Below are 15,481 nucleotides of genomic sequence, written 5' to 3'. Positions count from 1 at the left end.
GTCTTCTTCTTCTTCTTCAGGAAGTCCACCCTATCTGCAGGGTCACCGCATTTAAAAAAATTGTCTATTTTTAAAAATGCGTTATTAAAAATTTTATGTACTAGTTAAAATTTTATTAACAATATTAACAGAGTTAGAAAAGGACAAAAAAAAAAAAAAAAAATTAATTAAAAATTAAAAATTAAATAAAAACAGGAACTTGTATTTACACTACACATGCCCAGACTGATGTGAGTTTACAAAATTTACATTTATTTCAAAATGGATAAAATACTAGCTTATCAGTTGTTTGTAAAATTCTCTTAGAAAAAAGAAAGTGAAATGATTTACTATTCAGTATTAAGTAATGGGTAAAATAATGCACTTGTGTGGATAATATTTATTTTATATGTACTTAAAATCTAATAAAATGCTCCGCTGGGGCGCAGCTTGAAACGACCGCAGAGGTCGAACCCTGAACAGTTGGGGCAAGTATGGACACAACATTCAAGCCTGATACAGCACTGAATTTGGATTGTGATTAAATATTTGACACAGCATAGGTTTCTGACACAGAATGAATGTGGTCTAAGAACTTAAAAAATTTTAATTTACCTATTCAAACCATATCATTATTATTTGCTTTTATATATAAATCAGAAATAACCAATTTAAAATGGAAAATTTCAAAGAAAAAAAAAAACCCTCCACTAAATTTTTTGAACCCCTTATGATTCATCACCCCCAAACTCAATCCCAGCCTTCCCTTTGTGGTATGGTACCTTGCAGTACAATTTCAGAGAGATCCATACACTTGAACACAAGTTATTGTCTGGAAACTAGAAAAATGCTTGTTTTAAGGCCCCTTTTTGGCCCCAAATTCCTAAATGTTTTGGGCAATTACCCCCAAACTCAAACCCAGCTTTCCTTTTGTGATATGGAACCTTGTAGTCCAATTTCATAAAGATCCATACACTTACACACAAGTTATTGTCCTGAAACTAGAAAAATGCTTGTTTTTTGCCCCTTTTTGGCCCCTAATTCCTAAAATTTAGAGGCAATTACCCCCAATCTCAATCCCAGCCTTCCCTTTGTGGTATGGTACCTTGCAGTACAATTCCAGAGAGATCCATACACTTGAACACAAGTTATTGTCCTGAAACTAGAAAAATGCTTGTTTTTTGCCCCTTTTTGGCCCCTAATTCCTAAAATTTTGAGGCAATTACCCCCAAACTCAATCCCAGCATTCCCTTTGTGGTATGGTACCTTGCAGTACAATTTCAGAGAGATCCATACACTTGAACAGAAGTTATTGTCTGGAAACTAGAAAAATGCTATTTTTGTCCCCTTTTTGGCCCCTTATTCCTAAACGTTTTGGGCAATGACCCCCAAACTCAATTCCAGCTTTCCCTTTGTGATATGGAACCTTGTAGTTCAATTTCAGAAAAATCCATATACTTACACACAAGTTATTGTCCTGAAACTAGAAAAATGCTTGTTTTTTGCCCCTTTTTTGGCCCCTAATTCCTAAAATTTTGCAGCAATTACCCCCAAAATCAATCCCAGCATTCCCTTTGTGATATGGAACCTTGTGGTACAATGTCAAAGAGATCCATACACTAACACACAAGTTATGTCTGGAAGTTACAAAAATGCTTATTTTTGGCCCCTTTTTGGCCCCTAATTCCTTAACTGTTGGTACCATAACCCCCAAAATCAATCCCAACCTTCCTTTTGTGGTATTGAACCTTATGGTAAAATTTCATGGAGATCCATTCACTTAAACTAAAGTTAGAGTGCGAAAACCAATGTGTCTTCGGACGACGACGACGACGACGACGACAACGACGACGCCAACGCCAACGTCATTCCAATATACGACCAAAAAATTTTTAATTTTTGCGGTCGTATAAAAAGCATGTAAACACGTAAACAATACTAGTTTTTCAACTGGAAATTTATAAACATCGTACGATTTAAATTTCAAGGAGTGTCTTATTACCACAAAATACCCAAAATATACCACAGAACTTCGAAATATTAATACTTCAGACATTATTTATGTTGTTATTGTTAATTCTTTTAACAATTTGACATTTATTATTAAAAAAAAATTAATTTTTCTATTCAGAAATTAGGGTCGACTCACTATCGCTATGCCCCTAACTGAATCATCCCTAGTCCAAATAATTATGATGTCTCGAAAAAAATTAAAATAGCCTTGCAAGACGTTATAATTATTTGGACTAAATCATCCTATAATTGGGTCCATACCGAAAACACCTATTAAAACCATAATATACAAAAATAAACTGACAGTTAACAGATTAAAATAATGGGGAAGAACAATTTCATAACTTTTTTTTCTCAAATAGTGAAGCAAAGTATCAGACACATTCTTATCTTGTATTTTAATAATCCACATTTGTTTAGTTTAATTGATTTGTATAATTGGTTTATAAAGGTAAGCAATACAGAATAGACTTTTGATGTCAATGTTTGTTAAATAACATTTAATAAAATGCTCCGCTTGGCGTAGCTTGATACGACCGCAGAGGTCGAACCCTGAACAGTTGGGGCAAGTATGGACACAACATTCAAGTTTGATACAGCTCTGAATTTGGATTGTGATTAAATATTTGACACAGCATAGGTTTCTGACACAGAATTAATGTGGTCTAAGAACTTAAAATTTTTAATTTACCTATTATGGTCCAATATCCAAAATCTAAATACATGGTTAGATTCAGCATATCAAAGAAGCCAAAGAATTCAATTTTTGATGAAATCAAACAAAGTTTAATTTTGGATCCTTTTTAACTCAATGTGGACCAATTTAATAACGGGGCCCAAAAATCAAAATACATGGTTAGATTCAGCATATCAAAGAACCCCATATATTCAATTTTTGTTGAAATCAAACAAAGTTTAATTTTGGACCCCAACTTGGACCAACTTGAAAACTGTGCCCATAATCAAAAATCTAAACACATGTTTAGATTCAGCATATCAAAGAACCCCAAGAATTCAATTTTTGTTAAAATCAAACTAAGTTTAATTTTGGACCCTTTGGACCTTAATGAAGACCAATTTAAAAAACAGGACCCAAAATTTAATATCTAAATACATGGTTAGATTTGGCATATCAAAGAACCCCAATAATTCAATTTTTGATGAAATAAAACAAAGTTTAATTTTGGACCCTTTTGACCTCAACATGAACCAATTTGATAGCGGGGCCCACAAATAAAAAATCTAAATACAAGGTTAGATTCAGCATATCAAAGAATCCCATATATTCAAATTTTGTTGAAATCAAACAAAGTTTAATTTTGGACCCCAATTTGGACCAACTTGAAAACTGGGCCCGAAATCAAAAACCTAAATACATGTTTAGATTCAGCATATCAAAGAACCTCATATATTCAATTTTTGTTAAAATCAAACTAAGTTTAATTTTGGACCCTTTGGACCTTAATGTAGACCAATTTGAAAACTGGACCCAAAATTAAATATTTAAATACACGGTTAGATTTGGCATATCAAAGAACCCCAATAATTCAATTTTTGATGAAATAAAACAAAGTTTAATGTTGGACCCTTTTGACCTCAATATTAACCAATTTGATAGCGGGGCCCACAAATAAAAATTCTAAATACATGGTTAGATTCAGCATATCAAAGAACCCCATGTATTCAATTTTTGTTGAAATCAAACAAAGTCTAATTTTGGACCCCAATTTGGACCAACTTGAAAACTGGGCCCAAAATCAAAAATCTAAATACATGTTTAGATTCAGCATATCAAAGAACCCCATGTATTTAATTTTTGTTAAAATCAAACTAAGTTTAATTTTGGACCCTTTGGACCTTAATGTAGACCAATTTGAAAACTGGACCCAAAATTAAAAATCTAAATACACGGTCAGATTTGGCATAACAAATAAATAAATGTGGTCAAATCTAATGCGCCATACTGTGCAATTAAAGATTACTTCTTGAAATTTTTCAATATTTGAAATTTGAAAAAAAATAATATTTGAAGAATAATTCTTTTTAATTTTTGAAATCTGAAATGAGAAAAAATTGACCCCCCACAATTTCTTTTTACCCCCCCCCCCCCCCCCCTTTTCCCCCAAAAAAATTCTTTCCCTTAAGATATGGTCATAATCTCAATTCAAATTTCCAATGGAATTTGCAACCATAATTACCCATTTAAATTTACAATAGTGCTAACTTAATCTATTTTATAATAGAATTTAAAATATGGTGTCAAATCTTTCATATGGATTTTTTTGTAAGATGCAACATTTGCAGATATTTTTACTGGTCTTTCTTTATAAATATGCATTTCTTTAATCATAATTTAAAAGCAGTGTAAAGGAAGTAATCAAAACGTTGTATGTGGATTACCTCCCTTACACTGTTTTAATTTGTCTTAATTGTTCATTAACCATTACTTTATACATAATTTAAAAGCAGTGTAAGGGAGGTAATTCAAATGATGTATTTGATTTATCTCCCTTACACTGCTTAAAATTATGTTTTGTACTAAAGTATTTGTCCATATAAAAATGCTTGTTTTTTGCCCCTTTTTTGGCCCCTAATTCCTAAAATTTTGAGGCAATTACCCCCAAAATCAATCACAGCATTCCCTTTGTGATATGGAACCTTGTGGTACAATGTCAGAGAGATCCATACACTAACACACAAGTTATGTCTGCAAGTTACAAAAATGCTTATTTTTGGCCCCTTTTTGGTCCCTAATTCCTTAACTGTTGGTACCATAACCCCCAAAAATCAATCCCAACCTTCCTTTTGTGGTATTGAACCTTATGGTAAAATTTCATAGAGATCCATTCACTTAAACTAAAGTTAGAGTGCGAAAACCAATGTGTCTTCGGACGATGACGATGACGACAACGTCATACCAATATACGATCGCAAAATTTTTTTGCAGTCGTAAAAAAAATATGATATATGATTATGTCATCTTATTAATTTTACAAACAGTGTTTTGTCACATTTATAGTTATCATAATTATATATATATATATATATATATATATATATATAATGGGTTTAATTTCTTTTTACTTTCAGACTTTGGTCTAATCCATTTCAAGATGTTGTCCACAGATGTCACACATGCAATTAATGAAAAAATGTACAGTGGAAGGAAGATATTACAAGAGAAAGAAAAGGACAATTAAGGATTTTTCAGCATTAAACATTGTTTCAAAATATATCTTACTTCTTCATGCATAAAAAGTAATATGGCTTCAGGATTAACTAGATTTTATTTACTAGATAACATTTAAAAAGCAAGGATAAAGCTGTCATGTAGTCTGTTGTGAGTTTAGATCTTTCAGCAGTATTTTGGCTATATAAAATAAACAATTTAAATTTATTTTTTCTACAAATGTGTAGTCATCAGTTTGTAATGACCATCTAATGCTCAACTTTTAAAGACCTGGCCCTCAACTTTTAATGACCTGGCCCTCAACTATTAGCCACCTAGCCCTCAACTTTTAATGACCTGGTTGTCAACTGTTGGCCAGGTAGCCCTCAACTCTAATTGCTCAACTGTTGGACACCTAGCCCTCAACTATGATATTTTGCTCAACCTTGCTCAACTAACTTGCATAAAGTTGAGCAATTGATAGTTGAGGGCTACCTAATGTACTTAAAATCTAAAAAGCATGTAAACACGTAAACAATATTAGTTATTTAACTGGAAATTTATAAACATCGTACAATTTAAATTTCTGGGAGCGTCTTATTACCACAGAACACCCAAAATATACCACAGAACTTCGAAATATTAATACTTCAGACATTATTAATGTTGTTATTGTTAATTCTTCTAATAATTTGACATTTATTATTACAAAAAAAATTAATTTTTCTATTTAGAAATTAGGGTCGACTCACTATCACTACGCCCCCAACTGAATCAATGATTCCTTAGTCCAAATCATTATGATGTCTTGAAAAAAATTAAAATAGCCTTGCAAGATGTCATAATTATTTGGACTAAATCATCCTATAATTGGGTCCATACCGAAAACACCTATTAAAACCATAATATACAAAAAAAAACTGCTTCGCTGAGCGCAGCTAGATATGCCTGCAGAGGTCCAACCCTGAACTGTTAGGGCAAAAATGGACACATTATTCAAGCTTGATTTGGGTCTGAATTCTGATTGTAATTAAATATTTGACATATTATAGGTTTCTGAATAAATGTAGTCAAAGAACTTGAAATTGGTTATATGAATTGAATTTATATTCAATTAAAGATTTCTTGCTGTTGTGCAATACTTAGTAAATCTGTTGTCAGACTATAAACAAATAAAGTTCAACTAATTCTCAATGTCATATTAGAAATTAATGAAAATAAAAAGGGAGCTTACATCAATAGATATAAACGATTCACCAAAGTTTCATGAGAATTGGTGACAGCATTTTTGAGTTATTGTCTGAAAACTGGAAAATCACCCCTTTTTTAAAAGAATAAAACTCCACAACTCAGAAATGTAAAATGTAAAATTTATAAAATTCTAAAGGGAGCTTACATCAATACATACAAACAATTCGACAATGTTTCATAAGAATTGCTGAAAGCATTTTTGAGTTTTTGTCCAAAAACTGGAAAATCCCCCCTTTTTTATGAATAAAACCCTGTAACTCGGAAACATAAAATCTAAAATTTATAAACATCAAAAGGGAGCTCATGTCAATAGATATAAACAATTCATCACAATTTCTTGCAAGTTGGTGAAAGCATTCTTGACTTGTTGTCCAAAAACTGGAAAATCCCCCTTATTTTAATGAATAAAACCCTGTAACTCAGAAACGTAAAATCTAAATTTTATAAAAAACGAAAGGGAGCTCACGTCAATAGATATAAACAATTCACCAAAGTTTTATGCAAATTGGTTAAAGCATTTTTGAGTTAATGTCCGACATGTTGACGACGGACAGACAGACGGACAACGGTATACCATAATACGTCCCGTATAATTATTCAAAGATAATTAGATGTTAAGATTACAGCTTCAGGCATGGATTAACATCATTCATTTTTTTTATGTTTATATGATTTTATAAACAATTTATAACACTTGAACTGTCCAACTGACTACATTTCATCAAAACTCGATCAAACATAAAGAAGGAAACTTTGTTTAATCTACTTCCTAGCAAGTTTATTTTCTTATATGCGATAAAATGTTATTTGGATTTTATATTCTTGGACAGATATATACATGATATATAAGGATGTATGTTACAGTGAATTTGTAGAATCCCTGAAATATTTTGAGATTTTAAAAAATGCCTACCAGTTTTAGTAATATTGTTAAATCCCTGAAATTGTTAGGAATTTTATTAATAAGTTTATGTCTTCTCATGATGTAATAAAATGCTTCGCTGAGCGCATCCTGATACGACCGCAGAGGTTGAACCCTGAACAGTTTGGGCAAATTTGGACACAATATTTCAAGCTTGATACTGTCTGAATTTGGATTGTGATCAAATTCTTGACATAATATAGGTTTCTGACACAAAATAAATGTGGTCAAAGATCTTACAAATCTATTGCACAATACTGTGCAATTGAAGATTTCTTCTTGAACTTTTCAAAAATTCGAAATTTGAAAAACATTTTAACAAAAATATGAATCCCTTAAAAAAATAGGAAAAAAAATCCCCCCCCAAACTTTTTGAAACCCCCCTTGGAGCAATAACCCCAAAACTCAATCCAAGCCTTTCCTTTGTAGTATGGAACATTGTAGTACAATTTCAGAGAGATCCATACACCTAAACACAAGTTACTGTCTGGAAACTTGAAAAATGCTTGTTTTTGGCCCTTAATTCCTACATGTTTGGGGCATTTAACCCCAAACTCAATCACAGCCTTCCCTTTGTTATATGGAACCTTGTGGTACAATGTCAGAGAGATCCATACACTTACACACAAGTTATTGTCTGGAAGCTAGAAAAATGCTTGTTTTTGGCCCCTTTTTGGCTGTTGGCCCCATAACCCCTAAAATGAATCCCAACCTTCTACTTGTGGTATTAAACATTGTGGTACAATTTCAGAGCAATCCAAATACTTATACACAAGTTATTATCCTGAAACTAGAAAAATGCTTGTTTTGGGCCCCTAATTCCTAAACGGTTGGGACCATCATCCCCAAAATCAATCCCAAACTTCCTTTTATGGTATTGTCAACCTTCTTAAAAAATTTCATAGAGATCCATTCTCTTAAACTAAAGTTATTGTCCGGAAACCAATGTGTCTTCGGACGACGACGCAGACGACGACGACATCATACCATTATACGATCCCAAAAAATTTGTTTGCAGTTGTCTAAAAATCTGATCTGAAATACAGCCGCCAATATTAGAGTTACTTAGTGTATTTAAAAGTGGCATGATTTCACCTTCATCAGGTTAAGAGACCTTTACTTTACTTTGTTTCAGAAGATACAATGTACCGATCACTTGTTATTGTTTTGCTTAAACATGTACATGTGTATTTGATAAAGATTTTATCAGTATCATAAAGTGAAGTGTATGAAGTATATTCTTTAGAGCAATCACCTCCTCTTTTTATTGCACAGATCTAAAAAATAAAGTACAGAGGACTCAAAACACTAATACAGCTATCTTTGTCTATTATTAGATAAGATAAGATAAGAATTTTATTAATCTAATTAGGAACCCATAAAAGAGGGACAAAAGATACCAGAGGGACAGTCAAACTCATAGATCGAAAAACAAACTGACAATGCCATGGCCAAAAATAAAAAGACAAACAGACATGAAATAATAGTACAGATGACACAACATAGAAAACTAAAGACTAAGCAACACGAACCCCACCAAAAACTGGGGGTGATCTCAGGTGCTCCGGAAGGGTAAGCAGATCCTGCTCCACATGTGGCACCCGTCGTGTTGCTTATGTTATTACAAATCCGGTAAATAGTCTAATTTGGTAAGTCACATTCATGAAAAGGGAAGGGTATTGTAGTTACAACATAAGAAACATATCCGATATCATCTGTGAAACGGTTATTCCATAACGGTTAACCAACTCGTGATGGCATCTGTAAAATTTACGAAGGGATGATTTCAACTTCACCATTTGGAACTCTTGGTTTAATAGCTTCCTTGTGAGCAGCAATCCTCTATCAAGGAAATCATGATAGGAAACACAAGCCCGGGAATATCATATCAATTGGGAGATATATACTCTGTATGCAGGCGCTGCTGGAATGTTGCTGCATAGAAATGGAAAGTTCACAATTGGGAAGCTGAAATCATCTCTTTTGTCGTAAAGTTTTGTTTTCAACCGACCCTCATTGTCAATTTCTAGATGTAAGTCAAGATATGAGGCACACTTAACTGTATCTGTAGTATCCTTTATCTCTAGTTCGATGGGATAGATTCGTTCAACATAGTCACCAAATTTTGTATTATTTAGTGAGAGAACATCATCTATATAGCAGAATGTAGAGTTAAAGGATATTGCTAACTTCTTATCTTTCTTCCTAAGAAGTTCCTATATGAAGTCAGCCTCATAATAATAAAGAAACAAGTCAGCAAGAAGAGGGGCACAATTGGTTACCATTGGAATTCTGACAGTCTGTTGAAAAACACGTCCTCCAAACGTAACAAATATGTTGTCAATCAAGAAATCAAGCATCTTGATAATGTCAGTTTCAGAGAATTTTTTGTTTGAATCAGAGTGATTCTTTACAAAGTAGGATTTATCCCTCCCCAAGACAAGATACTTGTATCTACGTTTGCCATTCTTTTTAATGAAACAAAGTAATACCAACTCTTTCAATTTGTCTTTTAGTTTGGAATGGGGAATACTGGTGTAAAGTGTAGAAAAGTCAAATGTTTTTATACTATTGCAAGATGAGAGAGTCTTAGATTGTATGTTCTCTAAAAGATCTTTGGAATTTTTTAGTATCCACATCTGATTCACGCCACCTCTAGAATAGGCAGTTTCACAATAACTTTGGAGCCCAGCTTTGATTGCTGATAAAATAGATGTTAATAATTTAGAAAGAAATTTCGTGGAGCACTTGGAAGACCCAGCAATATACCGTTGTTTGTAAGGACACTTATGTAGTTTAGGATCCAATACAGTGATGGAACATCCAGTTCTTCATCTTTGGTTGAAATTCCAGGATTTCCTCTTTGGTAAGTGTCGTGAGGCATCATTTACAACAATATTATGCACAATATGATTGGAAAAAAGAAAAACTAGATCCTAATATGATACTATCATATTATGGACAGGATCAGAGCCTAACACATCATGTGTCTTACATAACTATTACAATAATTTCATAATAATTAAATATTATTTTATATATTTTGTATCCACCTGGATCTTATTTCTAAACACTTAATAATATAATTGCCTAGGCACATAAGACATGTAAGAGTTGGTAAATGCTCATTTATGAAAAGCCAGAAATATTTTTTATCCTTGAGTAATTCTTTAAAATTAGTACAAAAACTGTTTACTTTATCCCATAATAATTTTCTCTGTTCGTTATATAAAGGACAACTTACTGTAAAATGGGTCTCATCTTCAATAGAATTTGAACCATGTGATAGGCAGTGATGACATAGACGCTGAGTTCTCTCTATGTATTTTTTACTATATCTATCTTTCTCAATTTTAAGATCATGTGCACTTATTATCATTTTACATATAGCTCTTCTTATATTAAAATCTTTAATTAATAAATAAGCCTCCTTTAGGAAGTCAGTCTTGTGGTTGAAATAATTTTCTAATTTACTATTACCTTGTGATAAGGTATCAGATCTTTTGACCACCCAAAATGTTTTAAAACTGTTACAAAGTTTACATTTTACAAATTTAATTAATTCATTGATGAGCTTTGTATTCAAATTTTGTATATCAAGTGATTGAAGTACATATCTCATAGATGAATACCAACAATTAATGTTTCCTGCATCTAAAATGTTATTACAAACATAACCATCATAAAGTAACCCATCCTCCAATTTGTTAAGCCTGTGTACATATTTTACCATAGATATAATGACAGAAAAATAAAGAGGAAATCTTGCAACCTCTGATAACACTGCCAAATTTGAGGCTTTTTTATTTACACCTAGAATATACTTTAGATATCTGAAATGTGATTTTTCCAAATAATCATTTATGTAAATTAATTCAAATAGATAATCATTTTTGTTCTTGCAAGCAGCAGAGTTATCTTAATGGTACCCCAAATTTCACTACAATATAAGAAAATTGGTTTTATTGTGTGATCATATAATTGAATTGCAGTATCAATACTTGGATTACAAGCTGACATGGATTTTTGTAGTTTAAATTTTGCCTTTAAGGACTTTTTGATTAGCTCTTCTTTCCCCCTGCTGAAAAAGACCACTAGAAGTAAAGACTATCCCTAAATATTTATATCTGTTAACACATTCTATAGCCTCATTATCTAAACAAAGTGATTCCTTCAAAAAATTTCCAGGCTTGTTAAAAATTAAAACTTTTGTTTTGGACAAGTTTACATCTAGACACCAATCAATACAATAAGTATGCAGTATATCAAGTCGGTTTTGAAGACCCTGTTTAGTGTTTGATAATATAATAATGTCATCGGCATACATAAGACAATCAATTCTACGCCCATTGATATAAACAGCATCTGGACTCGGCTCAAATCTTGGAGGCAGATCGTTAATGAAAAGCTTAAATAAGTTTGGGCTTAGAACATCCCCTTGGCTTATCCCAACTAGCGAGCTGAATGATGTCGTTAATACATTACCCACTTTCACTGACATTTCATTTTTTCTGTACATATCTTTATTATTCATATGCATGTCCCAAGTCAGAAAAATCTATTGTGGTTGTTTGTTTATGTTTAATGTTTGTTTTTTCCATTAAGGAATAAACTTCTGAATTGATCTCTTTTAAATCAATTTATAATTTTTCTCCACTCTGGATAGTTTAGAGGCTAATTAACAGCTTTGCATATAAAATAAATAGATAGATACTTGTCTAATGTTTAAAACTGTAAGAGTATTTGTGTCCACATTCTTCCATTTCTTTGACTTTGGGTGACTGTCCTAAACCCCATATAAGAGACAAGAGAAGAGAAGAGATATATATGTTGTGTACAAGTTATCATTTTGTACAAATTATAATTTGTACAAAAAAATTGTACAAATTATAATTTGTATTTTGACTTTGTACAAATTGCAATTTGTACAAAAAGTGCTTGTACAAATTACAATTTGTACAAAATTTGACTTAAATTCACTTATAACTTGTACAATATTTAATAGTATGGATTTTGTTATAAACAAGCATTGATACACACTATAGAATGTTTATTCAATGACCACACAATAAATCCTATTTACAAAATACAAAAGTACCCAGATGGAGACAGGAAATGTAATTGACACATGCATGCAAGTTAATTCTGATAGTACAATATAAATTGGCCCCAGTGACAATTCTGATGGAATAACAAAAATTGGCCCCAGTTACAATTCTAATAGTATAATAGAAATTGGCCCCAGTGACAATTTGATGGTACAATAGAAATTGGCTCCAGTGACAATGTGATGGTACAATATAAATTAGCCCCAGTGACAATGTGTCGGTACAATAGAAATTGGCCCCAGTGACATTCAGGATGACGCTGACGTTAAGTGCCAGGCCAACAGATCCAAGCCGAATACCTAACTAAGAAAACGAAACAGAAATAATCAGAACTTGCAGTGGGGGATGATGTCATAATACCAATTTCTCAGTATGATCGTGCCCCAACTGATCCTCGAAATATCTTGGGTGTAATTATTGGCTCTGGAAAACTTGGGTACCGCATTGGAACAGCTGTAGGAATTTTAACAGGATATTTGTCGAGAAATCAAATTGAAGCTGTTAAAGACACATCTTTATTCGCCGCAACGGTTTCTGAGCTTCAACTTTCGCTACGTGAAGCAGTTAAGAAGCTTTCAAAAACTAGTGGTAAGGGGTTTCTTTCGTGTAAATGCAAACGGGGGTGCACCACTTCTAAATGTAAATGCAAAAAGCAAAAGATGTTGTGCAATTCCCGATGCTATAATTCACTCACATGCTCAAACAAATGATACAAAACTATTTTTGTATTTTGTAAATATAAATTTGTGTGGTCATTGAATAAAAAATCCATAGTGTATATCAATGCTTTTTTATAACAAAATACATACTATACATTATTGTACAAGTTATAAGTGAATTTTAGTCAAATTTTGTACAAATTGTAATTTGTACAAGCACTTTTTGTACAAATTACAATTTGTACAAAGTCAAAATACAAATTATAATTTGTACAATTGTTTTGTACAAATTATAATTTGTACAAAATGATAACTTGTACACAACATATATATATATTGACCATTAACAATGTGAGATGATCTGGAAATTATAAGATTTAACAGCAAATGGGTAAAATTGTCAGGATTGTTCTAATAAATATATGTGTACAAAAGTCATTCCTTTTTCAATATCTCCCCTGATTACATGTATATACAAATTTGTAAATTTTCAAAAAAATTAGGTTTAACTAATTTTCCTACAGATTTTAATGAAATTTTCATCATTAAACTCAAAAATATTTGTAGTTGTCTATATTAATTTTCATAATTTTGTTTATATCCTAGATTTCCAGAATTTGTAAGTTAAACACATGAACTTACTTATTTTGGTCACAAGTTATTATGTATAGCAATATTGCGACATCAAAACAAAAATTTACATCTATACATCTAAAACATTCACAGTCAAACAATAAAACAATCAGGAAAACCAGAGAGGAATGAGATCAAAATATGGTTTTAGAAAATTTATTGATTTAAAATATTAAATAAGGAAAAACCAATTCAAAGTAATGACTTTTTTACCCTATATTGATTTGTTCAGGAACATATATATTGATATACTGTTCCCAGATTTGTTGTACATCTTTTAAATACTATGGTGATATCTTTGTGACAGGTGTTTCACATTATAGTTCAACAATGTGTACTTATGTCCTAATCTGTTTTGCCTGATACAGCTCTAGTAAATGTACCTAATAGGATGGTTCAATCATGTCAATGTCTACTATATATACATGAAAACAATCATGGAAATTTATGAATAACATTGACTTTAAGTGTGGTAAGGCAGGACACAAACTCATAGTGAAACTTTCAGAACATAAATTTATGTGCAATAATTTAAAGCCAGATGTCATGGGATTTTTTATGTTGTTGGTCCTGCAGGTCTCATTGCACTGATGTTTAATGTTGCCCAAGGCCAGATTTTTTTTTAGGAAAGGGTGGGGGGAGGGCATTGAATAATTGCACTTTAACCATGTAAACACAGAACTTTTCTGATCTTATAAAACACTTTAAGTTGACTTCACATTTGGAATAATTCTGTGCTACATAGTGATATATGTACACAAAATGTATGTTCATGCAAAAAATACAGACTATTTTAAAAATTGAACATCGAAAGGAAAGACAACCGTTTGTTGCCTTCAATATTAATGTGGCATAAACTGACATATGAGATTAAAGCTAGAGTCTAAAGAGTGTTACATGTTGTTTTGTTAACATTTAATTGTCTTACACATGTTAACAAATTGTCAAAATTGTGGCATTTTGTTTACCGCAAAGTGTAATAAATTAACCTATTTAATCATGATGTCATCTCACCTGATCTGACAAAAGAAGAAGCATGTAAACACGTAAACAATATTAGTCATTCAACCGGAAATTTATAAACATCGTACGATATAAATATCTTACCCTAATTTGGTGAATATGAAATCTTCTTTTTTGATAGTTGACCACGATCCACCAAGAAATTCCCGACACCATTGGTAACCTTGCTCTCTATGTGTCTGATATAAAATCAATTCTTTATTTCCACTCTCTAAATGTTCTTCTACGTTCATTTTTTCACACATTCCACCACGCCAAAGTTCACAAACGATATATATGACACGTTGGACTTTATCAATGAACTTAGTCAATATTTGTGGACCATATCTGTAGATAGACATTGCATTAAGATAAGTGGACTTGGATATCTTTACTTGAAGGTTCATATTTCAATCGGTTGAATCTCTAAACTTGATAACGATGTGTGCTTGACTTGTTTTACTCTCGAAATCTATGTCAATGTTTGTTTACAAGTGTGCGCACAAGATTTTATATTGTGTACGTTTTAAAAATAGACTGACTGGTTTCCCTTTGCCCTGGATCATATCGTTTTTATGTTTGAGCCTACTGAAATGTTCATATGAACTTAGTGACACAAAGTGCCAAGAAACCAGCATTCACCCGCCGTTACCGGTCATATCTGGTTTAGCTGGGACTATTATATTATATAGTATAATAGTCCCAGGGTTTAGTTATTAAGTCGGTTAAAATCTGTTTACAAAGT

At 32.0% G+C, this 15,481-nt stretch overlaps 1 protein-coding gene across 4 annotated transcripts in view; it reads right to left on the bottom strand.

The window, feature by feature from the left end:
- Positions 1–15,481, bottom strand: part of LOC127706245 (choline/ethanolamine kinase-like) — a 50,165-nt gene that overhangs the window by 28,714 nt on the left and 5,970 nt on the right. The window contains exon 3 of one of the 4 annotated variants that reach the window (XM_052210745.1): positions 14,842–15,084. In XM_052210745.1, coding sequence (XP_052066705.1) covers positions 14,842–15,002 — 161 coding nt within the window. In that variant the 5' untranslated portion in view covers positions 15,003–15,084. The other 3 variants (XM_052210747.1, XM_052210744.1, XM_052210746.1) reach the window with 3 other exon arrangements.

Source organism: Mytilus californianus, unplaced genomic scaffold, assembly GCF_021869535.1.
Source record: "Mytilus californianus isolate M0D057914Y unplaced genomic scaffold, xbMytCali1.0.p SCAF_6, whole genome shotgun sequence".
Classification (NCBI taxonomy): Eukaryota; Metazoa; Mollusca; class Bivalvia; order Mytilida; family Mytilidae; genus Mytilus; species Mytilus californianus.
The sequence above is the reverse complement of the archived record's forward strand: the minus strand, read 5'-3'. Positions and strand labels throughout refer to the sequence as shown.